Source organism: Macrosteles quadrilineatus, unplaced genomic scaffold (genome assembly GCF_028750875.1).
Source record: "Macrosteles quadrilineatus isolate MER2022 unplaced genomic scaffold, UCM_ALF_1.0 Scaffold_2__2_contigs__length_208266976, whole genome shotgun sequence".
Classification (NCBI taxonomy): domain Eukaryota; kingdom Metazoa; phylum Arthropoda; class Insecta; order Hemiptera; family Cicadellidae; genus Macrosteles; species Macrosteles quadrilineatus.
The window spans coordinates 29,142,376-29,169,510 of NW_026542595.1; the positions used below are offsets into that span (position 1 = coordinate 29,142,376).

At 33.8% G+C, this 27,135-nt stretch overlaps 1 protein-coding gene across 1 annotated transcript; it reads left to right on the forward strand.

Annotated features, from left to right (window-relative positions):
• The first annotated feature begins 1,042 nt into the window (after positions 1 to 1,042).
• On the forward strand, positions 1,043 to 26,602 carry LOC128985768 (probable cytochrome P450 6a13). The gene is made up of 10 exons (XM_054405623.1): positions 1,043 to 1,141; positions 2,698 to 2,923; positions 4,141 to 4,329; positions 4,547 to 4,679; positions 7,180 to 7,373; positions 11,204 to 11,328; positions 12,437 to 12,658; positions 20,989 to 21,095; positions 23,883 to 24,033; positions 26,345 to 26,602. The coding sequence occupies exons 2-10, from the start codon at positions 2,736 to 2,738 to the stop codon at positions 26,506 to 26,508; spliced, it is 1,473 nt and encodes a 490-aa protein (XP_054261598.1). The 5' UTR covers positions 1,043 to 1,141; positions 2,698 to 2,735; the 3' UTR covers positions 26,509 to 26,602.
• Positions 26,603 to 27,135: the final 533 nt, after the last annotated feature.

Below are 27,135 nucleotides of genomic sequence, written 5' to 3' on the forward strand. Positions count from 1 at the left end.
GGGGATTTTTCCTGCTCAATCAAATGCAGGTTTCAGTTTTTATTGTTTACTGTTCATGATACAAATTTTGTTGTTGTGTGTACTTTTTGTTCAAACTATGGTTAAAGCTTAGAACTATTAAACTAATATTTACCGGGTAGTTCAAACATTGATTCAACATTAAATCTATCATTTAGTTGCCACTAAATTAAATTAGTTAATTTATATAAATCTTTATCAAGTTGATTTTTAAAAGATATAAACGGTGATCAGCAATCTGACAAATAATTTACCCCATTACCTTGTCAACAACCTTTTTATAAGTCACAATAACTTTTGAACAGACATTTTTACAGCGATGGGGGGGTTGCACTATGTTATAAGGAATTATAAGGACCATCACATACTAATTTCAATCAATACAAAATTTTTTTTCAAAAATCTGATTTTCTCTTATTTTATGGGTTTTTTATGGGAAAATAACATAAGTTACAATTACTTTTGAACCGTAATTTTTACAGGAATGGGAGTTCCATCATTTTGTTCTCAATTTATAGGGCTAGAGCTACAACATAGCTAAGTTTTTATCAAAATTGTTCAGGCTATTTTTGATTCCGTCATTTTATAGGTTTTTATGGGAAAATCACCATTAAGAATCAAAATTTAAAAAAAAGTAAAAACACCTGGAAATAGGCTACTATGAATTAGTAACTACATACCAAATTTCATCAAAATCGGACCACAGTTATGTGGTCTGTAGGTCTGTACACATCCACTTATACAGACACACACACATACAAATTGTAAGGACCATAATGATGTACATTGTATTCAGAATATGTGATTCTAAGTTAATGTTTTGTTGAATCTGAATTTAAAATTTTAAATACTTTACTTTAATACATTAATACTTTCTTATGAAATGACGACCATACAATGTAGGTATTTTAGGGAAGGGAAAACAAAGTATTTTGATTGGGAAATTTGGCAATAGTCCTAGAAAGGGGAAGGTTGGATTGGATCATGATAAAAACAATGAGATAAGAACTCAAAAACAAGGTCAAAGTCCTCTCATGGAGATAGACACACTGTTTGATATTGAGAACAGGAGATAGTGACTTGGATAGTGACTACCATTATTGTGTAGTGGCATATCTTAAAGGTAGGTTAAAGTGTTTTTCTTTGTTGTAAACTGTAAAGTATTTTAGAAACCGTGTTTACAATCACATATAAATCAAAAAATTAACAACTTTACTACAGCAATAGTAAATTTTTTTAATGAATTTAAAGCTTTGAAATATTTGTATTATTTTAGACAATTAGTATCAGTCTTTGATTTTGACTACCTTACCCTATGATTATCTGTGTTAGATCACTGATTGGGGCGTCAGAAGAAAATAACGAGCAAACACTACAAATATCTTAACAACACTGCAGATTATTTCTTAATTTATAAATGCGTATAAATTTTATAATTTTTTCAATGTTCAAAAATGAAGTAACTACAGTAGTTTAAGTAAAGTGTAGCCTACCTAACAAAATATCTGATTAGAGGTGTAAATTTTTCTCTACAAATTTAAGACCAAAAATGCATTAATCTGAGAACAAGCCATATTCAAGTGGTAGGCCTAAGCAGCAACTACTGAATAAGCCACTGTTGTACCTAGCATTTATAGTCAAAAACATCTTTCTTGAAAACTTGGCTAACTTATAAGGCGGATGTGATGACATTTTAGCGAATTTCCCTATAGGGAAGTAGCTATAACCGTAGTTGGCATGGTAAGACTTAGGCCCGGGACCAATTTACTTTTTCATTTTGATGTCCCCAGAGGCCAAAAACACCATTTGTTCAAATTTTATATATGTATATATAGATTTATACAGGGTGTTTGTGAACTATCAATTGATAAAATTTGGTTTGAAGGTGTAAAGTGGGATAAACTTTAATGAGTTCGCAAACCAGCATGGGAACGGGGTTTTACTGGGGGTTTTATGGGGTTAAAAGTGGTTTTTCTAATTTTTGACCCTCTAAACACAAAATTTCCCGATTTCTCTCCAGACGTTTTTAAAGAGCTTAAAAAACAAATAATTTAGTATATCAAAGTGTTTTTGTACAATTATTGGTTACGGGGAAAATTCAAAAAATCGTTATTTTAAAATTCCTATGTTATTCTTACGGAGAATGTTGTAAAATGATGTATAGGTCGGCCGCTTAGAAAACGACCTCCTCCAGCATTGGTTTAGCATTAGCGCGCAGGTCGTTTTCTAAGCGGCCGAACTATAGTTTGCTAGTTTATGGATATATTTTGATCAAACTTGGTAAATAAAATAATTTATTTATTTTATACTAAGCTATTATTATTTTACTAAAAAACACACATTTTTACCCTCCCTGTAGCAGCAAGCCTACTCATAAACCAATGTTAATTAAATACATTCAATTAAAAATCAATTCAGGCAAATGGAAATTCGCTTAGTCTGCAGGTTTGATGCGGCGGGGGTATTTATTGATATTGTAGGTTGTGGGAAAATTGGATATATATTATTGTTTTTATAATAATTTCACTGAAGAGCTCCATTTAAATACTTAGAAGTGTGATATTCCCGAATGGGCCTGATGTAATATTTCAAAGATTAGAACAGATCTCAATTTTCAACTTTTTTTGCAAATTGTATTGCGGAACTTGTTGATCCTTAATGTGTTTTTGTTTTTTATAGGACTTTGATGACATTGCATATAGCCTCACAGCCTCAAAATGATACAACTCATCCTGGTCCTGCTTGCTGGTTTGTTGACCACAGTGTATTTATACTTCAGTTACACCTACAAGTACTGGACCAAGAAAGGCATCCTGCAAGAACCACCAATATTCTTGTTTGGTAACATGCTTGATTTAATTCTGGACAAGAGAAATGCTGGAATGATATATACTGCAGTGTATAAGTAAGTATTCTTTCTCCTCTTTAATGAAGTTTTCCATTCAATTAAATCCCTTGTAAGGGATTTTTATGCCTATGTAGAAGTAGGTGTGAGTGAAAACACACCTTTCGTGAATCTTTTATACAATGTGGAGAACAAAAAAGTTATTTAAGCGAATTTACCTATAGCCAGAAAAAAAACTGTGAGTTTGGATACACAGTTCAGTTCACAGTTTAAAAAACCTTTACTTTCTGCATATGAGTTATATACAAATATTCACATGAACCATGCAGGGTTCGTGCGGGGAAAAATACATTTTGTTCAATACAGATTAGCAATCTGAAATCATAGTGTCTATTTTTATTTTCTTCTAGTTATGTCACATAACTTTTCCTACAGTCACCTGACAAATAAGTTGGCTTCCTTGTACTGTTTATAGTACAAAGCCTGCATATTTATAGCCTTTATATTTAGAGCCTGAATATTGCTGCATATTTATACTTTGTCGTACGGTTTATACTTTGGCGCACATCAGGATTCCAACGAAATAACACAAAACAGCGTGGTTCTATTATGCACGTAATCCGTGTACGCTTGGAAATAGGTTGGCAACACTTAAAGATAATAATGAGCAGCTGGTTGACTACTATAACTACGATTTAACCTGTCATTTCGTGTTTATAGTTTATGTTCTCTTTTCGGTATTTCTGAACTTTCTGGACTTTTCTTTTTAACGTTTTTAAAACATTCCTACGATCTTAATAAACAAGAAAATACTTTTAAAGCATTTTTTTAGGCAAGGAAACCACTGCAATTTACAAAAATATACGGAACTATTTTCTCAAGTCCCGGAGCACATTGCTTGCCGAGGAAAACATAGCGGACTGATACGGGGACTACTTTCTCTAGGGCACCTATTTGTGTTGCCAGCTGAACCTAAAAACGTGTTGTATAGTGTTTGAAAGACTAATTATTTATATGCTTTATTGTGACTGTAGGAAAAATTTAATGTGTAACATGAGTGCAAAAGACCTTTGCTGCACTCGAGATCATTCCGCACGAGCCGCAGGCGAGTGCGTAAACGTTGCTCTCGGGTGCAGCAAAGTGCCACTTTGCTCTCTAGTTACACAAATAACTATTTTACAGGGTGAAACGCAAAGTAAAATTGTTGGTATTCATTCATTCATATTAGTTTCCTTGCATCACGCTTTTTTGTTGTTTAATTTTGTTTTTTGTTTCAGTAAATATGAGAATCATGATGCAGTGGGAGTGTATGAGTTTCAAACTCCAAAACTATTAGTGAGAAATCCTGACCTCTTTGAGAAGATTTTAATTGAAGATTTTTCAAGTTTTTCTGACAACGAAATCAAAGTTAGTTTGAAGATTGAACCATTCATGGCTAACAATTCATTTCTTGTGGGTGGAGAAAAGTGAGTAAAATTTTTTGTTTTGCAATAAGTCAAAATTATTGTTGTAATCTTAATCTTGCGGTGTATCTTAATACATTTAACATCTGTGGAAAAACGTACAAAAATGGAATAACAACAATTTTCTTGTTATTCCATTTCTGTAATTCTTCTTAATAAATTGTGAATTGACATATAGTTACTCTACACAGGCTTGTAATTAAAACAATTTATTTAACAGATGGAAGCCAGCTCGAAACGCTTTAATAAATGGACTCACCAAGTCTAAGCTGAAAGACATGTACGAGCTCATGAAACCCACTGCTATTCACCTTAAAAGCTATATTGAAGACAACATGGATCAAGATTTTGAGGTAGGTAGGTAAATTAATGCTTTTGTCCTCTTCATCTATATATTAATAGGCAAGCATGTTTCTTTAAAACCTTTTTTCTCAGCTCGTGTGCATTGTAGAGAAAATCTACGCATACTGTTGGAAAGATATTTTCCTGTAGATGTGCAGAATCCCTTCATAAATTAAGATAGGCTCAAAAAAAGCAAAACAATGAATTTTAAATTTAAAAACTATTAACATGGACTTTATGGGTTGCCATGCTGGTGACAAAATAACAACGCAATATAAACAGAAATTCTAAAACAAATTGAAGGTATTCCAATCACATCTTTTATTTACAAGTAGGGTAAAAATAGAGAAGTCTGGTACATTACATATTTTTGGTTGAGTTTTAAACCACTTGACGACCTCTAGTATATATTAAAACGTGACAGGGTTTCTTTCATTTCATGATTTTGAATCAACCACTTGACGGAGTTTCTTGTGTTGAAAGAAAGATAATTTTGAGACCTATGGAATGTCAGAGCCATAATTTTATTTTAGGGTTTCACTTTTTTTTATTAAGTTTTAATTTTTTTAATGTCTATAGCAGCCAACGCTAACAATTTAAAGTCGTTTCTGTGGTGGTTTAACTGACAGCTGGTTTCTAACTGCCATTAAAATGTTTAAGTTATAAGTTATTTGCTTACAAAAATATTGATCATTGGTGTTTGCATTGATCATTGGTGTTTGCCTACATACTACTGTATTACTCTTTAAAATGTATTTTTCCTACTATAAAGGATCTCCGTTATCAGGAAATGTGTTTTGAACTGTACATTTCAAACACTTGCGCATAATAAAGTTTTGATGTAAATGCAATCTACGTGTTTATGCCATGATATTTTAACTCATTTTTGGGAAATATTTTGTCAGCAAACTATTGCTTAATCGTTTAAGATATAAAGTGGTTATGTAATGATACTTTTTTTCTTGATGTTTAAAAGTGTGTATATGGGAATACCGATATTTTGGTTGTTAATGAAAATGTCAACCAAGGTAGGTCTCTAGAAAACTGTTGAATAAGCTCCAGGGTGTCAGTATAGGAACCAAAATCGATTCATCCCATATCATAACTATCCCAGTATGGTTAAGTATGGTTCTGAAACTTGGGAACTGACCAAATAACCAAAACCCTTATTGCTAAGTTTGGGAAAACCAGTTCAAGATAACGGAGGTTGAGATACAAAAGAACAGAGAGATAAGAGAAATGTATAAATACCCAGATTTATGGGTGCGTTCCAAAAGTAAAAGGCTCGGATAGGCAGGCTATGCTTGGTAGAGAGAAGAAACATCAACTTTTAAAAGTGTGTTCCAAGGAGTAATAAGGTAAACAACCACTTGGAAGACCAAGAATGAAGTGGAAATGCCAAGCTATAAAAGAGACATCTCCAGCCCAAGACCTACATGATAATTACATGTTTCTCCATAAAAGTTTTCAAAACCTTCATAAGAAAATTGATTATGAAGTATAAAAATATATGTTGATGTTTTATCAATGACAGTGACATATTATATTGCTTTACTTTAACTCTTCCAGGGCTAAATTAAATGAAGGGTTGGAGCTTAATTATTTTTTGCAAAAAATTAAAAACTAAAGTGGTTGTGTTTTGTATTTATTTCACTTGAAATAATTCATGGATCATAAAAAGATTTTCCTTGGGGCTGAACTAATTTTTGTACAAAAGTTATGAAGAAAATAAAATTTGATTTGACAGATATATCCGTCTTTAGCCCGCAAAAAATATATGGTGGACGGATATATCCGTCTGCCGCCCTCAGTGATAATCACAAAATATGAACACTGCCAATAATCTTGAGTATTCTTGTGGGCGGCAGACGGAAATATCCGTCAACCTTAGGCTATTCCTTCCCTTGTTTTATTTTTTATCCATAACAATTCTGAAGTAAATCTAAACCACTCAGTTCCGCTCCCATGTCCTCAATCCCATTCCTCACCAAGACTTCCACTACGTAAAGACTGTTCTTCAGGTTCATCATATCCATCACATTCCCTACTATTATTTTCACCGCCAAGTATAAAACTCCTCTCAGACATACTTTTATTAAGCATCTCAATAACATCTTCAAATTTCAGATCGTTTGAATTAGTAACTTTAGCTCAATAACATAAAAATAAAGTACAAAACACAAAAATCACTCACTAACAACCATGTGTGAAGTGGCAGCAATATTTACTTACGCACACTCTATGGTGCAAAATAGCCAAAACAGCTGCGGCAATTATTATTGCCAACCACAAAAACAAAATAACCCATTTATAATACAGTGTAATGTTTATTACCGTATTATAAACATTGTATATCAATTCGTTTTTTGGACGGATATATCCGTCTTTATCCCAGAAAAGAAATTTCTCGGGACGGATATATAAGTTTTCAGCCCAGAAAGTAAACAAAGATTGACAGATATATCCGTCCATAGCCCTGGAAGGAATTATATCTGAATGTTTTCTTCACAGGCTTTAGACTTGGCCCATCTCTTCATGATGACGAATGTTTCAAACACTGTTTATGGGATCGAGAGCAACTGTTTCAAAGACCCTGATGCCATGTATCATAAGATGGTTAAACTTTTTTCCAAAAACTGGCAAAGCCGATGGAAAGTAATGCTTATATTTCATTTTCAACGTCTTAGAGACTTTTTTGGAGTAAAGTAAGTACAATTTTTCACATTTTAATTTATGAAATACAGTAATATCTAAATAAATTCTTAAGATCTTTTTCGGACAACAAACTGTATAAACATTGGCAGGAACTAATCTCAGGTGGCAAACTACAGCATCACAACATCTCCTGGCTACAATTATTTCCATCACTATGATTTGGCTTACAAAGGGGAAAGGTTTGGTCATGGTTGTTTGTAAAAATTTCAAATAAACTTACGACCGTATAAGTTAGATTAAGTAATTAAGTAAGTAAGACTGAAATAATTTATTAGAAAGTAACAATTGGTGTACCTTCCTCTAAAACCCAATAACCAGAATAATCGAAATTCGTTGCTAAGACAACATCAGCTGTCGTTATTGCTACAAAGGTACAGGATGTTGAATCATGTTGGTAACATTAATAGGTACATTAAATGTAGAATAAGATATTCCTTAACCGAGACGGATTCAAGATGTTAAACAATCGCTGAATTCCTGTCTCCCTTGTGTTTTGTAGATCATAAAGCTGTCTTCCAGGAAAAGCTATACTACAGCAATCATTGACAATGTAGCTCATAGTTCAAGACTTTCCTCTACACCCACAAGCCCTATCATATATCATTCCTCGCATTCACATTTCTAATAATCATTCCTACTTAATACTGCTACAGGTGTGACTAAACGTGTAATAAAACAAATCAATTTAGAAAACAAAGAAGTTACAAAGGGTGACAACACCAAATAAGAACTTTGAAAAAACAAAGAACAACACAGTAGTAAAAAAAAGATTTGCAACTTTAATTTACAAGAAAAGAAAATTGAAAATTAAAAGATTGAGTTAATAACAAATTATATGACTTGATTGTTTTACATCTTTATAAATTTAATTATATTTTTTACATTGTGCTAATGGTCCCTGAAGCACACGCACAGACACAGGCACTCTGATCTGCGTTGTAGCCCACAGTAATCTCCTAGATTTTTCCTCTCGTGTCCTCATACTACTGTTCAACTCGGTTTACCTCAACTGGTCGACTAAGTGTAATGTGAACAGAGTGTCTGTGTAGATGATCACCATGGGTACAGGGTAAATTTCCTTTCTTACACCCCCCCTGGTTAACGTCAACCTACCACCGGTTGACAATAAAAATGAGAAAACAACTTAAGGAGATACGCAAAAACATAAATCACGATGGTTGGAATCGAACGGATATCTTGATGTACATTCCGACTCTTTTTCCCCCCTGTTAGATGGTTAAATTTGTAAGTGATTAATTCATCAGCTGATTTATTATTATTAAGTTTGTTAGTAAATATTCTGTTTATGTTGATGTGTTTAAGAATTAAATAAAACGAGAGCACGCCCCGTGGTCGAAAAATCGACCAAAAGTATGTTTTGTGCAAACTTCTCTATTTTCCCCCTACATTGTTAAATTCACATTGGCGACGATGAGTAAACGAACCAACAGAAGAAATAGTTATTTCAACGAAGAAGATAAGTATGAAACTAAAGAAGATACATTACAATCAAAGATAGAAAAGTTCAAATGTCAAAGCTATGACAAGTCTAGTAGGTGGGACGATTATGAAACAAATTTTCTATTGTTATGCAAGGTAAAAGGATTGGGAGAAGACTCTCATAGAGCAGAGAATCGTCGAAGGGATCTTTTGCTTGCGTATGTGGGTCCTACACCATTACGAAAAGTTTCAAACTTTTTACTGCCTTTGAATTAAAGTACATCAAGCTATGTGAGCAGAACTAGTTAATGGTTTCAGGTCAGTATACAAAGCTAGAAAGACTATATTTTCAGCTAGAATGGAGTTTGAAAAATGCATCAGAGAAGATACTGAAAGCCTCTCAGAATTTGTAATACGTTTGAAAAATTTAGCAGAATTTTGCAAGTATGAGAATAAGTTTGATGAAAGACTAATCCGTACTTTGATAAGATGGTTCTACACAACAAAGCAGGAGGTAGGAGATGGAGTGCTAGCTCTTCAAAATGTTCTTTTTAGCTACTAAAACTCGCCTCAGAAAACAACCGGTAGGGCTCCAGCAGAATTGTTTCTCGGTCGTAGGCTACCAACAATTTTTGACAATATGAAACCTAATCTTTGTAAAAAGATGGAAATGAAGCTTTGGAAAGAACAAGGGAGAGGCAACAAGAAAGTTTGAACTTTTGAAGAAGGAGAATATGTGTGGATTAAGAATGAACATGGGAATGGTTGGTCAGCTGGAATGGTGAAAAATAAAAATGGACTGTATTTATATGATGTACTTTGTGGAGGTGCTATAAAAAGAAAGCATGCCGACCAGATGAGACAATGAATGGGAGCTGTAGAATCTGCGTAGAAAGAAAGGGAGGAAAAGTGTTAGATAGTTAAATTTGTAAGTGATTAATTCATCAGCTGATTTATTATTATTAAGTTTGAAAGTAAATATTCTGTTTATGTTGATGTGTTTAAGAATTAAATAAAAATATGGTTCTTTTGTATTTTGAATATCATTTAGTGTAATTCTACACTCCCTTCCTGCCACGCGACGTGGTCTTGAGGATCGGCGCAGTTGCTTGTTTCACGACCCTTCCAGCGACGCGGTAGAATGAGCTGGTGGTGTATAGTTCATAGTCGCTCACGTCTTTTTTCACCCCTTCGAGTTAGTTAATTATTTCATTAATTTTTAATCATTTAAATGTTGTCTGTTTGTTAAGATTTAAATTTTTTATTATTATATATTGAGATTGTAAATTATTTATGCTAGGCAATTTTTTGTTATGCTAGTAGTCTTTTTGAGGGTTTTGAGGTTTTGTGATAAGATTTATTTTAATATTGAGTATGTGGATGAAATATACTGAAATAATTAGTAAGATTGTTACAATTGTTATCCAGCCAAATAAGATGTACATAATTACTCTTCTATCATCTCTACAACTTTCTTTAAGTCAATATTTCTGAGAAAATAACAAGTAAGGAGAAAAATAAGATTTAAAAAAATGTGAGGCGAACAATTTTTTCCGAACATTAAATCTTTTTGAGCGCGGATATCTATGAAACTATGCGTTTTCACTGATAATACACTGAACCAAAGTTGTTGCAAATTTAATAGGCTTTAACTTTTATCATAAAACAATGTAAGCTAGGACACACAGTTTACAAGTTATGAGCAAAAAACCAAGCAAATTAGGGTGTTTGCCACTCCCCCCCCCCCCCCCACGAGGGGCAAAGTGATTTTATTCTCACCTATCATATAGTCATTAGGGGACCTTCCCCAACACATTTCTGAAAAAATTGGGTATACATAGGTTTGTTCCTCTATTTTTCCTATTTTGGACTTATTTGCTTGAAATACTGTAATAGAGCTTGTACAATGTTGTGTGTAGTGAAATAGTATCCAGGAAGTGTGGGAGTAAAGAGAAATGTCGTTGTTAGTTTCATTGGAGGTTTTGTGGGGGGGGGGGAGAATGAGTCTACAAATAGGTGCACACAGGGAATACTTTCATTGGGGCGCAGTCAGACACTGGTTACGCCACTATATGTGGAATCTGCTTAGTGAAGTCCGCTTCTTTAGACTGAAGTGTGATCTATCCACCTACATCTAGGACCTACATAAATCTGGATTATATATTAAGTTATCTTATTACAATTTCAAAATAAATCTTTTACAGAATCCAACTAACTTTATTCTAACTAAGAATAATATAATCTCAAAGTCTCTACGTTAAATGTGTAGGCCCAAACCACTTTTCTATGTCATGTCCTTAAAATTTAATATATATAATATGTATATGTATATATATTCTTTATTTTCTCTCTATCAAATTGACAACTCTTGTTTTTTCAGCTATATACCACAACAAGTGACTGACTTTGTTGAAAGTATGGTAAAACAAGTTGTTGATGTTCGGCTGAAAAATAATATTAAGAGAAATGATTTCCTACATTATTATTTGAATTTAAATAAACCTTGTAAGTAGAAATAAAATAATTATTTGTTACATTTAGTTTGTTTGAAATATTATTACATGTTGACACATAACTTGGTTGTCTTTATTGGTTTATCACCAAAAAAATATTACAAACATCAACTTCTTATTTTGTAAACTTAGCTGTTTGAATCTGAGTAGCTTTCTACACAGTTTAGTTAGCCCCCTTACTACACCTTAGCTGAATATCATTAAAACATAGGTGGTATTCCCAGTTTTGAGAACAAATTATTAATGTTGGTTTACTTTAAGATTGCCAGGTTCTTGAATATTGTAGATTATTATTGGAGCCCAATGTACATTTTGCCACATGTGTATGATCCTCAGGAGCAGAGTTTGTAATCACATCACTTAAAAGCACTAAAAAAACCCCTAATAATATTTATTATCATTATCGGTTTGCAGACAATTAACAGCGCAGGCGTTGGAAACTGATCGCACGAGAGTGGTGCGCAGACCGGAGGCGCAGATTCCAACGCCTGCGCCATTATTCGTCCTCATACCGATAAATAAATAGCATAGTATTATTTTGTGCTTTTAAGTTATGTGATTACAAACTCTGCTCCTATGATGACACACATGTGGCGAAATGTACATTGGGCATTGGGCTTCAATAATCTACAATCTTAAAGAACCTGGCAGTCATAAGGTATACTCCAACATACTTAAACATGCACTTAACAAATAAAATGTAAATACACAGTATAAATAGTCCATCTAATGTATAATAGACTAGATAATATTTTCAGGATGAGTGTAACATAAATAAATAAAAACCCAATTAGAAAATCAAGTTATCTTAGGAGATAATGAATCAGAGAATTTTCTTAGGTGTACTATTTATTTAGATCAAAAGTCACTTTTACATTATTTGTTGAAACCTTTGAAACAGAAAAAAGTAGGTCTATGCATTTACAAATCTTTTTAAATGGTCAGAATGGTAAGTTAAAAATATTTTGGTGAAATAATCATATTTTATACAAACTAAAAAGAAGATGCTCAAAATTATTATGTATTAATTTTTTTAAGTGTAAAATTTGTACAGTAATGCTGTATTCATGTTCACTAATCTATTGCTACTATTTTTACAGTGGAAGATAAAATAACACAGATAATTCGCAATGGTGTAACATTTTTTATTGGGGGGTTTGATACTTCCTCTGTCCCCTCTTCAAATTTGATGCATGAACTTGCTTTAAATCCTTCAATCCAAGAAAATCTTTACCAAGAACTGTTTGAGGCGTATCAGGGGAAAACTGACCTGGATTATGATACACTGATGAATTTACCTCTACTAGATAGAGCTTTCAAAGGTATACTGTAATAAATGTGGTTATTTTGTAACAGTTAGAATATAGGCTACTGTAGTAGGAACGCAGGACCAATCTAAAGACTAGATTTGGTAGCAATACCGGATGAGTATTGTTGTTCCCTCTTGCAAGACTAAATCGACAAGTACGGTAAACACAAATCAGCTGAGTAAAGTATGATGTTTTTCACCATAGGTACTATAAACAAAACAATATAAAACTGTTAAAATCCGCCATGTTTCTAGAGACTTAACAATCACTTTTCTGACAGGTTACCGTTGTAGCAGGTACCGTATGCTAGGTACCATATGTAGACACAGTGTGCATATTAATCAACAAATATCTCCAAAATGTGGTGTCTGGCAAAATTAATTACCATACAATTACAAATTCAAATTCTTTATTAACTCATTACATCTTTTTTGTAGTACAATGTACATAGGAGTACAATGTAGATAGGAGTTTTGTGAACATTCATAAGGTATAATAAAACTAATTACAATTAAAACTTTCAAAAAGTGATGGTGATTCAAGTAAAATAATTTTAAGTAAAATAACTACCTTAAGCTACAGTACATGAAGAAATACCAATCTGGTATACAGGGTGTTTGTGAACTCTCTCAAAAAAATTCACAGGATTATTCCTTGGGTTAATACATGAATATTTTACATTATAAACATGGGTCGCCGGAGCCTCGTTTTCTGTCTGTCTGTCTGTATGTGTTTTTTATAAATAACTTTATAACTCGAGTTTGAATCGAGGTACAAACTTTAAATTTGACACACTTGTGTATTTTACCGTGTTAAACAAACATGCAAAATTTCATTTCGTTGACTGTAACCGTTTCAAAATGGCGGCCATCTAAAATCTTTGACCTCAAATTACATGAAAACCACTAGAGTTACAAAAAAAATCACAAGAATAACAAAATGTGGGAAATTTTATGCCAAATCAAATGACACCTAGATCTTAAAGATCGGACAACAAACAGCTGAGTTATAAACTTTTTAAATAATTAATAATTTCTTTACTGGCTTTTAATTGTTATTGTTTATTCTTTAAAATCATCTGATACAGAGTACATTACGTAACCTTAAACAGATTTCAATAGTTAAGGTAAAAATAGGACACTTAATACATTTACCATCTAGTAAAAAACTAAATGTTGTTGTTAGGGGAAACCAGCTGTCTTACATTGTTGTAACAATTTAGAAATGATCAGATGATTTTAAAGAATAGACAATAACAATTAATATCCAGTAAAGAAATTATTAATTATTAAAAAAATTAATAACTCAAAATAATCATGTGATCATCATCTCAAAATCATATGTCCAACCAGCTGTCTTACATTGTTGTGACAATTTAAAAAGGATCAGATGATTTTAAAGAATAAACAATAACAATTAAAAGCCAGTAAAGAAATTATAAATTTTTTTTAAAGTTTATAACTCAGCTGTTTGTTGTCCGATCTTTAAGATCTAGGTGTCATTTGATTTGGCATAAAATTTCCCACATTTTGTTATTCTTGTGTTTTTTTTTGTAACTCTAGTGGTTTTCATGTAATTTGAGGTCAAAGATTTTAGATGGCCGCCATTTTGAAACGGCTATAGTCAACGAAATGAAATTTTGCATGTTTGTGTAACACGGTAAAATACACAAGTGTGTCAAATTTAAAGTTTGTACCTCGATTCAAACTCGAGTTATAAAGTTATTTATAAAAAAACACATACAGACAGACAGACAGAAAACGAGGCTCCGGCGACCCATGTTTATAATGTAAAATATTCATGTATTAACCCAAGGAATAATCCTGTGAATTTTTTCGAGAGAGTTCACAAACACCCTGTATATCAGGTCAGGATATGATAGGCTATTGTCCTATGCGTATGATATGACTACAGACAGGGATTTTTTTAACAGTGGTATAATCTACTTTTCCGAATCTATCTATCTATCTTATCTATATATTAATTTGAAACTGTTTTTCTTTGTGACAGCTAATTTGAGAGAACGGCTGGGCGTAGAAACTCGGTAGGGGTGTCTAAAGAAAGGTCTTGGTCTGTAGATGAGCCATCAAAAAAGAAACGTGGTAAATTCCCTCGGAGCTCTGCCCCAGTGGCCTTTAAATTCCCATTCCATGTTATTCTTATGGAGGAAAAACAGGGGTTTTGTCACAGCTAATTTGAGAGAACGGCTGAGTGTAGAAACTTGGTAGGGGTGTCTAAAGAAAGGTATCGGTCTGTAGATGAGCGCTCAAAAGAGAAACGAGGTAAATTTCCTTGGGGCTCTGCCCCAGAGGCCTTTAAAGTTCACTCAGCAGTTTTATTTACATTACGACCATATGGATAATTTTACACTACTTTTAATGAACCAGCTGTTAATATTAAAATTGTTACACATTATTATTTATGATTTTGAATTGATTCTCCACTACATGGCAAGTTTTTTATAGTTTCAACAAAATGATGAATTTATGATATGTTTTCAATGTGTTGTTAAAAAATCTACGCTTTATTGCTCTAAAAAAAATGGAATGATGAAATCAGTGCATATCAGTTTCAAAGGAACATATAATTAAGCGGAGCGAGCGAAGCTCTTATACGTCGACTCTTATGCATTTCGTAATACGCAAACTCCTCCTAGACGGCTGAATCAATCGTTTTCAAATTTTGCATGGTGATAAAGACCATATCGGTGAGTGCCAACATCTATATGGCGTTAAAAAAGTCTCTCAGGAATCCACCCCACTGAGTCTCAAAGTTTCAATGTAATCCTTATGGAAGCAGTATTTGACACATAAACAAATACGTATGATCAGCTGTTGACTTTTGAATGCAGTAGATAAAGAAATAGCCAATAGCATTATTCTACAGATATTAGAACAAAAACGGTATGGATCATAAAATAATCAAATGACGACACTAGCTTGAGGTCGGTGACGTAGGAAGTGGTGAAGGAAGTAGTAAAGGTGAGCAGTCTGGAGTGTGGAAACTGTTTATGACGATTAGATTTAGGTACCTGCATTCCAAAAATTCTATGGGAAGGGAGGAAAACGGGTCCGCGAAGTAGGAAGTGGTGAAGGAAGTAGTAAAGGCGAGCTGTTCGGGGTATGGGATATATTTATGACGATTAGATTAAGGTATCTACAATCCTAAAATGCTATGGGAAGGGAGGAAAATAGGTCCGCGATGTAGGACGTGGTGAAGGAAGTAGTCCAGGCGAGCTGTCCGGAGTGTGGGAACTGTTTATGACGATTAGATTAAGGTATCTGCAATCCTAAAATGCTATGGAAAGGGATAGAAACAGGTCCGTGACGTAGGAAGTGATGAAGGAAGAAGTAAAGGCGAATTGTCCGGAGTGTGGGATTTGTTTATGACCAATAGATTAAGGTATTTGCAATCCAATAATGCTAAGGGAAGAAGGAAAACAGGTCCGCGACGTAGGAAGTGGTCAAGGCGAGCTGTCCGGGTTGTGGAAACTGTTTATGACAATTATATTAAGGTATCTACAATCATAAAATGGTATGGGAAGGGAGGAAAACAGGTCCGCGATGTAGGAAGTGGTGAAGGAAGTACTCAAGGCGAGCTGTCCGGAGCGTGGGAACTGTTTATGACGATTAAATTAGGGTATCTGCAATCTTAAAATGCTATGGAAAGGGAGGGAAACAGGTCCGTGACTTAGGAAGTGGTGAAGGAAGTAGTAAAGGCAAGTTGTCCGGAGTGTGGGATTTGTTCATGACGAATAGATTAAGGTATTTTCAATCCAATAATGCTAAGGGAAGGGAGGAAAACAGGTCCGCGATGTAGGACGTGGTGAAGGAAGTATGACGTTTATGACGATTAAATTAGGGTATCCGCAATCTTAAAATGCTATGGAAAGGGAGGAAAACAGGTCCGCGACGTTATAAGAGGTGAAGGAAGTAGTAAGATAAGCAGTGTGGAGTGTGGGAACTAGAAACCGTTTGTAGCAGTTAGATTAATTTATCTGCAATGCTGAAATGCTATGAGAAGGGATGAAAGCGTGCCCACGACATAGACAATGGTGAAAGAAGTAGTAAAGGCTAGCAGTGCGGAGTGTGGGCAATGTTTGTGGCAATTAGATTAACGTATCTAAAATACTGAAATGCTATGAAATGTGATGAAAACAGGTCCACGATGTAGGAAGTGGCTTAGGAAGTAGTAAAGTATGAGCATAGTGTAAGAACCATCTGTGGCAGTTAGACTAATGTATCTTCAATCCTAAAATGCTATGAGAAGGGAAGGAAACAGGTCTATGACGTAGGAAATGGTGAAGGAAGTAGTAAGGCTTGCAGTGCAGAGTGTGGGAACTGTCTTTGGCAATTAAATTAATGTATCTGCAATCCTAAAGTGCTATGGGAAGAGAGGGAAACAGGTCCACGACGTAGGGTGTGGTGGAAGTAGTAAAGGTGAGCAATGTTGAGTGTGGGAATGGATTAATGTATCTGCAATGCTAAAATGCTATGGGAAGGGACTGTAGACCGTAGGCTAAAATGATTACGAAGCATGAATCGATACATATTTCGATACATGCAATCGTTTACAATAGAAATTTACGACTGAGTTGACAACAGCTGATTTTTACTCCATAGAGGCTAAAAACAATTTTTACTCCCTAAAGAGTAAGTAAAAATGCTACTTTAGAGCCGCAACGCATGAACTAAAAACGACTGTTTTTACTGCAGTATGACAAAGACAATATAATATGAACCCTTGATGACTCCGCTCAATTTAGTGGATGCCTCTGCGAACGCCACCTAGTTATTCCTTATCGGGTTAGCTTATAGATATTGTAAGGTTCAAGAATATTATTAAATTAAAGAAAGAAGACCAGAAATTCATTAATTGGTATAAAAGTTCTCGATAATCGGGTTGAAAATTGTGTCATAGATGAGGAGAATGAGAGCTGTGTACATGTTTTGGAATAGACTAACTACGGAGTATGTTTCATCTATGGTTTTGGTGAAGTAGGTAAATTAATGTCAATTCAAGTATTTAAAAAATAAGTACAGGGTTTTTACTTTGATGTACACATCTAGCTAGGTCGAACAACGCATCTAAACCTCACTACATACAAAACATTCGGAAACACAACAGTGCCATCACATCTCATCGCATTTGCATAATTTGTTACCAAGGCTGGACTAGGTTATGGATTTGGTTCCGCAAATGTTCAAGGTTTTTGGTCAAATTTCCTACAATTATGGTTCATTCCATCCATGAAATACATGCACAGCTTTATATGATTGATATGGCCATTGAAAAACTACCCCATAAGTTAATAAATTAGCAAGTAAGTACAGGATGATTAAATACATGGGTCGATGTGGCAAGAGAAGGAATTAAAATTGCTTGGATTGAAGTAAGAATGTTACTACTTTCTGGAGAATCAGATATTTTTATCAAATACAAAAAAGGAAATAGATTTATCATGCCTCCCGCTGATAAAATTCTGTATTTTTATGACCAAAGATGGTGATTCACTAATACAATCCAAATACGATCTGAATGATTTTCCCAAAGCAGATAGAACCAGTTATTTTAGTAATATTGACTCTTTCCGTCAGATGACAGACCAATTATATGAACTCCTTTCCCCATATAGTGGAAGAGGCTTTAACATGAACAAAATTCATGAACAAGAAACAATTGTAAGACTCCTGAAAAGCCTTTTGGGCAACCTAAAGCCGATGAAAGGACAGAAAATATTGAATTCAACGAATTCATCAACCACGTTTTTTAAGGTACACTATCGTCTTACTCATAATTATGTTTATCCTCCCTAAGATTTTAATAACTTCACTCTATCCATCGCAGTTAGCTGAATTTACGTAAAACCTCAAGAGTAACCGTCGATTTCAACGGGTTCACCTAGTATACCGTTTTTTACCGTTAACACTACACTACTCCTCCCTTATTTGTGGACCAATTTTAACGTTTTAGGTGTCAAAAGATTCGTCTCAATTTGTAGTTTTGCAATAAAGTTTTAGAATTTAAAAATTCTTACTCTTATGGGCGCAAGGCGCACTAATAGATTGACTTTTTCCCATAAGAGTTACACAGAAAAAATTTAAAAAAAGAAGCTGTTGATAAAAAGAAACTCAGTGTAGGTAGCTTTTTTGTTTCTACATGAAGAATATGCCTATACACATGGTGGTAAAGTAAACCTGCCTAATGTCAGATCAAATGATTACATGCAAGAAATGTTTACAGGCATGGTGGAAGGAAAATACATAGGTGTGCTCCTCCCGTCATATTCTGACGTCACTCAGATTGCAAACACCATTTTACCATCTAGAAAAATTGTAAAAACAATAACAATCAAATCAAAACAAATATATACTTATATGGCAATACAAGCACCTAGGTGATTTTTGTTTGCAGTCTGGGTGACGTCAGCATATGACGGGAATAGCACACTTATGTATTTCCCTTCCACCGTGGTTTACAGGTAACACTTACAGATAAAAATAATATAAGAGAAAATTAAAATTGTTATCAATAGCATTGTATCTTATACTAGAGTTATTTTACCTATTTGGACAAATAAATGCATCATACTTTCAAGCTTTAAAGCATTGGGACAGGTATTAAGAGAAACTCTACTGAACAATGTGAGAATGTGCTGGTACTGGGCATACTCTGACTGACATATGACACATTAAAAGACGTTACAGTTGACCAATTTCCAGGTGTTAGTGCTATATACAAAGCACATGATGGCTCACCAGTGTGTAACCCAGAGTTTGTTGTGTACCTCAAAAATGGTACACATTAAATGGTCGATATCACCCCACTTTTCAGGATTCCCATATGGAGAAAGTCCTATGGTTTAGAGGGATGTCTCAAATCAAAGAAATAAAATGACCCAACTTGAATTCACTTCACACAGATTATCAGTGAGGCAACAATGTCTTCAGTTCTCCATGCTGGAAAAACTTTGTTGCAACGTATTTTAGACATGTTCACTCGAATTGAAGGAGAGTGTTTAGCATTCATTTAAAAGTAATCATGTAAAACAAATTGAGAGCAGAAATTTATGTGAACCTTCATCATGCAGTTTGAGATATTAAAAATCAATTTTTGAAAGTTTTAAAACTGTAAGAATAATACAGCTGATACAGTTACTCTTATTTAAGCACAAAGCTTTCCTCAACGTTGTTTCATACTATGCGGCTCATCGAGCCGCACGGGTTCCATATTTTAAATAATATGTCATTAAATACAAGAATTGAGGTTCGTGATTAAATTCTAAAACCTTATTGCAAAACTACAAATTGAGACAATTTTTTTGACACCTCAAACGTTAAAATTGGTCCACAAATAAGGGAGGAGTAGTGTTAACAAAAACGGCTTCACGTATTATATATATAGATACTAGTGCACCTGTTGCTCGAATTTGTGCAATTGCTAAGTATTACAGGCGTTATTTCAAAACTAATAACAGTCATAATTTCCGATGACTTAAAAAAAGTCTACTCAAAGATGATGTTATCAATCACTCCACTCTAGTTATCGAAACTGAAAACCAACTCACTCTGAAAACAAATGCTCACTCCACTCCAGTTTATTGAAACTAAAAACTAAATCACTCTGAAAACAAACTCTCTTGTGTGTAGGGTATTATGATCAGCTGCAATTAATACAAATTATTCGTCTGTTAAGTACGGTAAACAAAATCTTTCCTTCATACATTGGGATTTTGATGGCCTGTGGGGCAAAGTCCGAGGACATTTATTGCAGGAATTGTTGAAAGGGGGGGTCTACACAACAAATACTTAATTATGACACCTCGTTTGTAAAAATCCTTCCTTTATTAACAGAGGAGTAGTGTTTTGTAGAAATCGCCTTCACGTATTATATATAAGGATATATATGTATATAGATGCATCACCCGTTCATTTGATCTCATTATAGAAGTTTGCATTACGATAAGGATATTAGTTTTGATTCTGCCACACAGTTTAATGCAAATACACAAGAAATTTTCATTAAAATGGGCAATAAGTATGATTGAAATTTGCCTGTGTATTCTATGATAATTTAATCCATAGTAAGTGTGTGTAACTGATTTTTTTTTTAAGTAGACTCACATTATATATTCTATTAAGTATTTGTGCCCTAAGTATTGTATGTAATCTGTTTAATAGACAAGTTTGATAAACATACAATTGTCATTAAAACACAAATCCCTGTTTAACCCTCCTGATCAAGTCACTTGTTTGCTAAAATGTTCATCCCATAATCTGCTTGATATGTATGACATTTTTATCAGTTCAGGTCATTTATTTATTTTGTATGTTTATTGTTAGAGGTTCTAAGGAAGTATCCTGTGCTGTTTAACTCGGGTAAGGTGTGCACAAAACCAACCACCCTTGAGATTGATGGAAGAACAATCAAAATATCTAAAGGAACTACGGTAAGAATTGCTGATTATGAATACATTTTTGCGGCTAAACTTAATATAGTTGCAAATAATTTTAAAATCATCCTAGAAACAATTATAACTATAGTTTCTTAGTAGATAAGTAGACAAGATAGTGTTTCAGTAACATGAATATGTACTCTTAATCTAAATATTACTTATTTATTTAACAAAGTGGACTCTCACTAGTACTGCCCTATATTGTAAACTAGTTATTGCTGAATTAGTGAAATACCCTAGTAGCACAAATATGTATTTTATAAATATTTTATATATTTAAAGTTGTATTTGATAGAACCTCGAATAAAATATATATATAATATATCTTTAATAATAGTTTGATATATTCAAATATATATTTTAAATATTACCAAAAAGCAATGCAAAATATAAATTAAATATAAGTTTTGAATATATAAAATAGATTCATAATATCTATTGATAAAACAAGTATAGAATCTATAATATACATATTTTATATGTATATTTTTCCTATTAAATATTTAAAAAAATTATGTGTTGAGAATATTTTTAATATATATATAAAATATTTTGGAAACTATATTATATATTTAAATTATTTATAAATATATTTTGAAACACGTCAGATATTTTTTTAATAAGATAATATTATATTTGTAGAATATATAGCCTATAATCTTTTATAATTAGCAAATAAATAATTTGCATCTTTTTGTTTTTTATAGTGTCTATCAATTTATACATGCATTTTTTGTATGATAATTGCTATTTTGAAAGCGTTAAAATTAAGTTAATAAAAATACGTACTCTGAATGGTGTCACTCTATCATACACGTAAAGACAAAAATAGCATATAGTTAAGAGGCAGTATACATGTTCGTCAGCTACATTTGGGTCAAACGAAAAAAAGTGTTGATGGGTTTTATTTTTTTAATTGCAATATGTGACAATGAATGTGATCATAGAAATCTCGAATGATTGGCTAGAAAAGGGTGCTAGTGACTGCCGACCTTTTAAGAAACTAATTACGGTTGTATATGACGTTCTAAAAATAATTATTTGATTTACATATACCATAAATTACATAATATTTGTCAAAGTATTTAAATTAATTTTTGTAGTTTACTGTATTTGATTTCGTGGAGACTACTCACTATTCACTACAGCACTATTCAACTCAACTACTTGATGCCAAAACAGATTAACAGAATCATATTATACTGTAGTATCAAAAATATTTCAAGTATTGCAACCATTGCAACTGAGGGCCACTCTTTCACGTCTTGAAAACTAATGCTAACAAAACAGTCACAAGTAGCTCAGAGGTAAGGTTGGAGGCTCATAAGTCGAAGGACCCAGGTTCGAGACCCACCTCGACTGAAAAAATTTTATCCAGTAATTTTTTCAAAATTTGTTTTTATGAACTATTTAATCAATTTACTCAACTGATAATTGTGTTTTTCATACTAAATCTTTATTATTTTGTGTTTTTATGTTTAGGCCCCATGGGATGTTTGGAAGAGATATTAAATACATTTTTTATTTAAATATTATTCACTAAAATATATTATTGGAACATATTTTTTAAATATTTAATAGATTTAAAAACATATTATATATATATTTAATATATTTTAAATATTATATAAAATTGACATTAATACACACTTGAGATATATAAAATAGATTTTAAATATATTTATTCATATGTATTTAATATATATTTGTGCTACTAGGGTAAGTAGTATTATTTCATCAACTTTATATTTAATTTATCTTTTTTAATTAATCTTGGCCTCTTTTTGCTTAAGAGTCTTCTTCACCCCTGTGAAAACAATAAAAACATGCCTTGGACGTCCCTCGCTCCGGATGGAATGTGTGAAGATATAATGTTAAAACCTTTTTATCTTACAGATTAATGTAGGTTCTCTAGGGCCCTCATACATGATATATCCAAGAAAATCAATAGTATAAGTATAAAGAAAACTTAAAGTAATGTAAATTGAGTCACTTTTAAACACTTATAAAACTAATTATTTTTTTAATTTTCAACCTTTTGAGGTATAAGAGCTCTAATATAACTAGTCAACTACATTGATACCAAATTTCAAGAATATCTGTTGAAAAATGGCCTCCAAAACGGGGGACGAAATTAACATGTTTTGTCGGAGGCTTCTTCACTACTAGCCTTTTTTACAAAACTTGGCTCAGGCGGCAGATGAATCACCGACTACATGGTAACAAACACCGTCTATTTAGTAGTTGTGTGTTTTTGATGTTTTCATAATGGCGCGCATAATGACTCCGCGCTACCCTCCCGTCTACAACACCTTCCCCCCAAGGCCATATCCCCAAAACGCAGGGTGATGAAGACTCTTAATATCCTTTATTAGTTGGTGAACAACTAACATACTGTACCGTACATATTGTAACATATTTGTACATATTGTAGGGCCTACTAACCATTGTACCGTATTCCTTGGACAAATGAAATTAAATATCTTCTCTCCTTATTAATATTTTCTAAATGTTTTGGATTTTCACGTTTGTGTTAAAGCTGATGTATGGAATTATCTTCCCATACAACAGACAAACACCAACCTTCACAACTTCAAGCGCTGTGTCGCATCTATCTAACTCTAAGCAAAAGCCACTACGGTACTGGACTGGACAATACAGACACATAGTGACATGACAATTTGTATAAATAGATTATACATTATATCCCTGACTGTTGTGCATGGGCTTATCGTATGGCTGGATTGTTTAGAGCGTATTTCACATGCACGGTTGTGGCAGGTGATGATCCCAGTGTATGCTGTACATCATGACCCTCAGCACTATATTGACCCAGAGGTGTTTGATCCAGAAAGATTTACTCCGGAAGGTATAAACTCCCGTCATCCTCTCACTTGGCTGCCATTTGGAGCCGGCCCCCGCATTTGTGCTGGTTTGTATTACCTACTTTAATAATATTTTTGATCTAAATTATCTTGATATCTTCAATCATTTCAAATAGGTAAATGATTCTGGTCTTTTTGGCTAGAAATTATATAATTCAAATTATCAGGCTAAAAAGTTTCTTATTGTTTTTATCAAAACTTAAATTCATTTTGTAGCCCCTGAACTGTGAGTTAGCCTATTATAAGGTACCTACGTACCTTTGTAATGTCAACAGCCCAATTTCAAACTTACAACATGTTACACCTACAGACATTGTCAAGGGATCTTTTGTGTATTTATTTGAATACTAGCTGTACCCACGGGCTTTGCCCCGTTTAACTTCATAAGTATTCGCATGGCTCAATCATGTCCCGGTTGAAGTTCGTTCGCTACGCTCACTCACCTTTAGGTTGGAGCTCGTTCGCTGCGCTCACTTGTTTTCAGGTTAGCTCGTTCGCTACGCTTACTCGCCTCTGGGTTGATGCTCGTTCGCTACGCTCACTCACCTTTTGGTTGCAAATTAGCTGTTGTCACAAATTTTAAAAAGTCATCCCTTTTATTGTATAAAATACTTTGATAAAGGTTTTTATGTTTTAATATTAACATTGGAGAATTTAAACGTTGTTAAGTGCACAGGTGTGCTGCGATTGGGGTTTAATACATTTGGACTTCTTCAAAAGTAAAATAGTTTTCTGTGCTGCACTCTGTAGAAACACTGTGGCACTATTTCAAATCATGACTAATGCTAATACAGAATGTTGTAATTATTCAAACCTACAAAACAGTTGGTGAAAGTAAACATCTGCTTTTAAATTATATTTATTTGTAAACATTGTAGATCAAAAAGTCTGACATTGGCCCACTTAAAACCCTCTGGGGCTTAGCCCTTTTGACAGATCAGCACCAAACTTCACTCGAACCATCCTTGAAAGATGCTTAATAATGCCTGAAAGTTTCATTACAATCTGTCAAGCGGTTTCGGAGTCCATAACGTATATACATATATACACACACACATACATAGTTCCTCTTTTATAGATATAGATTGAAGAGTCTATAGTTTGATGAAACATTCTTGGCAAGGAGGTTACTTGACAATGCCTGAATAGGCTAAACATGTTGTGATTGTTACTACAACTTATAGTTGAACTGTTGACTTACCTTATAATGGTAAAACTTTTATTTGCTTGTTCATGATATGTATGTTGATATAATGAAGCAATTAATGATTTTATCTAATATATAAAATTCTCGTATCACAGTGTTTGTCTGCAAACTCCTCCGGAACGACTTCACCGATCGTTATGAAATTTGGTGTGTAAATTCTGTAGGTATGCGAATCGGACGTAAACTATTTCCCGTTTCGAAATTCTTAACCCTTTGAGTGCCAACGTCCGGGGAACCGGACGTTTTTAAAACGTGCCAAAAGTGCCGACGTCCGGCCGCCCGGACGTTTTTAGAACGAGCCAAAAGTGCCAACGTCCGGCTGACCGGACGTCTCGTAATGATCGGACACTTGTCATAACAACCGAATGGATACTCGGATTCTTTTAACCCATATATTAACATTGAGTCGAAAGTTACTAGATGCGATACATCGATTTTCGTTGGTCGAAATATCGAAAATTCGATTTTTACGAAATTTTAACCTAAAAATCGCCAGATTGCGCTCGGCATTTTTAGCGCGACCTTCGGGAAAAATCATCGGCATTTTTTGAGCGTTACTTTTATTTCTCGCCTGGCACTCTAAGGGTTAAAAGGGCTCCGCCCCAGTGGCTCTGGAGTTTCCCATGTTAACCTTATGAGAAATGGAATTAATGAATCTTAACAGCTGTTTCAATTAAACAAGTTGGTTCTGTTCTATGATGTTCAATAGCATTAAAGTTACAAGGATTACCAACAGGGTGCAGCACTATTATTTCTTTTACATTTATGACAACAGCTAATTTGCAACCAAAAGGTGAGTGAGCGTAGCGAACGAACTTCAACCTGGAGGCGAGTGAGCGTAGCGAACAAGCTAACCTGAAGGCAAGTGAGCGCAGCGAACGAGCTCCAACCTAAAGGTGAGTGAGCGTAGCGAACGAGCTCCAACCCAAAGGTGAGTGAGCGTAGCGAACGAACTTCAACCAGGACGTGATTGAGCGATGCGAACGAGATCATCTTGAAAATTAAACGTAACGGTACTTTCTTTCCATCGGTCTGTCTTAGGGGAAACCTATAACTTAGGCGATACGAAGTTCGCCGGGTCAGCTAGTATTTCCATATAATATTTCAAACACACAGTTACGATATACTCATATTAAATTGACTTTTTACAGGAATTAACTTTGGACTCCTTCAAGCAAAACTATTCTTGGCGACTATTGTGTACAATTTCAAGATTGAAAAAACTACCAAAACACCACAAAAATTAACTTGTAAGACATCATCATATTTCTTCTTACCAGAAGAAAAGCAATGGATCCGTCTTATAAAACGTTGAAAGGTGCTCAGTGTGGAAGAAGTAGCAATGTATCACTAGCCAGTGTTAAGAGTTTATGCTTTTGTTTTGTTATTAAAGAGGATTAGAACATGTACTGACACTATAATTTTTTTCACATTTTTTTCCTAAACTGTTGAGTATAATACACATATATGCTATCAAAGTACTGGGTATTTGAAAATGAATCATCCAGTTCCTAACAATCATGGACAACAATCATCAGCGATTGATCCATGAAGAAGAATAAGATTCATTAAAATAGTAAAACAGTCCACCCACAAACTCACAAGATCTAGACAAGAAAGAAAGTGTAAGTAATGAGGAGATAAAACCCTTGGAATGTTGAATGAACATCCTGATATGTATATTTGCAAATTGCTTTGAGCATCAAAAAGGAATGTTTTGAAGAAGTGTGTATAATCAATAGAGAGATCTTTTAGCAGATGCCTCTGTGAACACAACATATTACTGTACTGTATTTTAGCTATATTTTTAGAGAATTAGCCCTTTTTCTAGGGAAAAAGCTGTTATCATACAGTGCATGGTCTGACTTAGACCCGGGGCTGATTTACTTTTTTTCATTTTGATGTCACCAGAGCCATTAAACACTATTCGTTCAAATTTTTG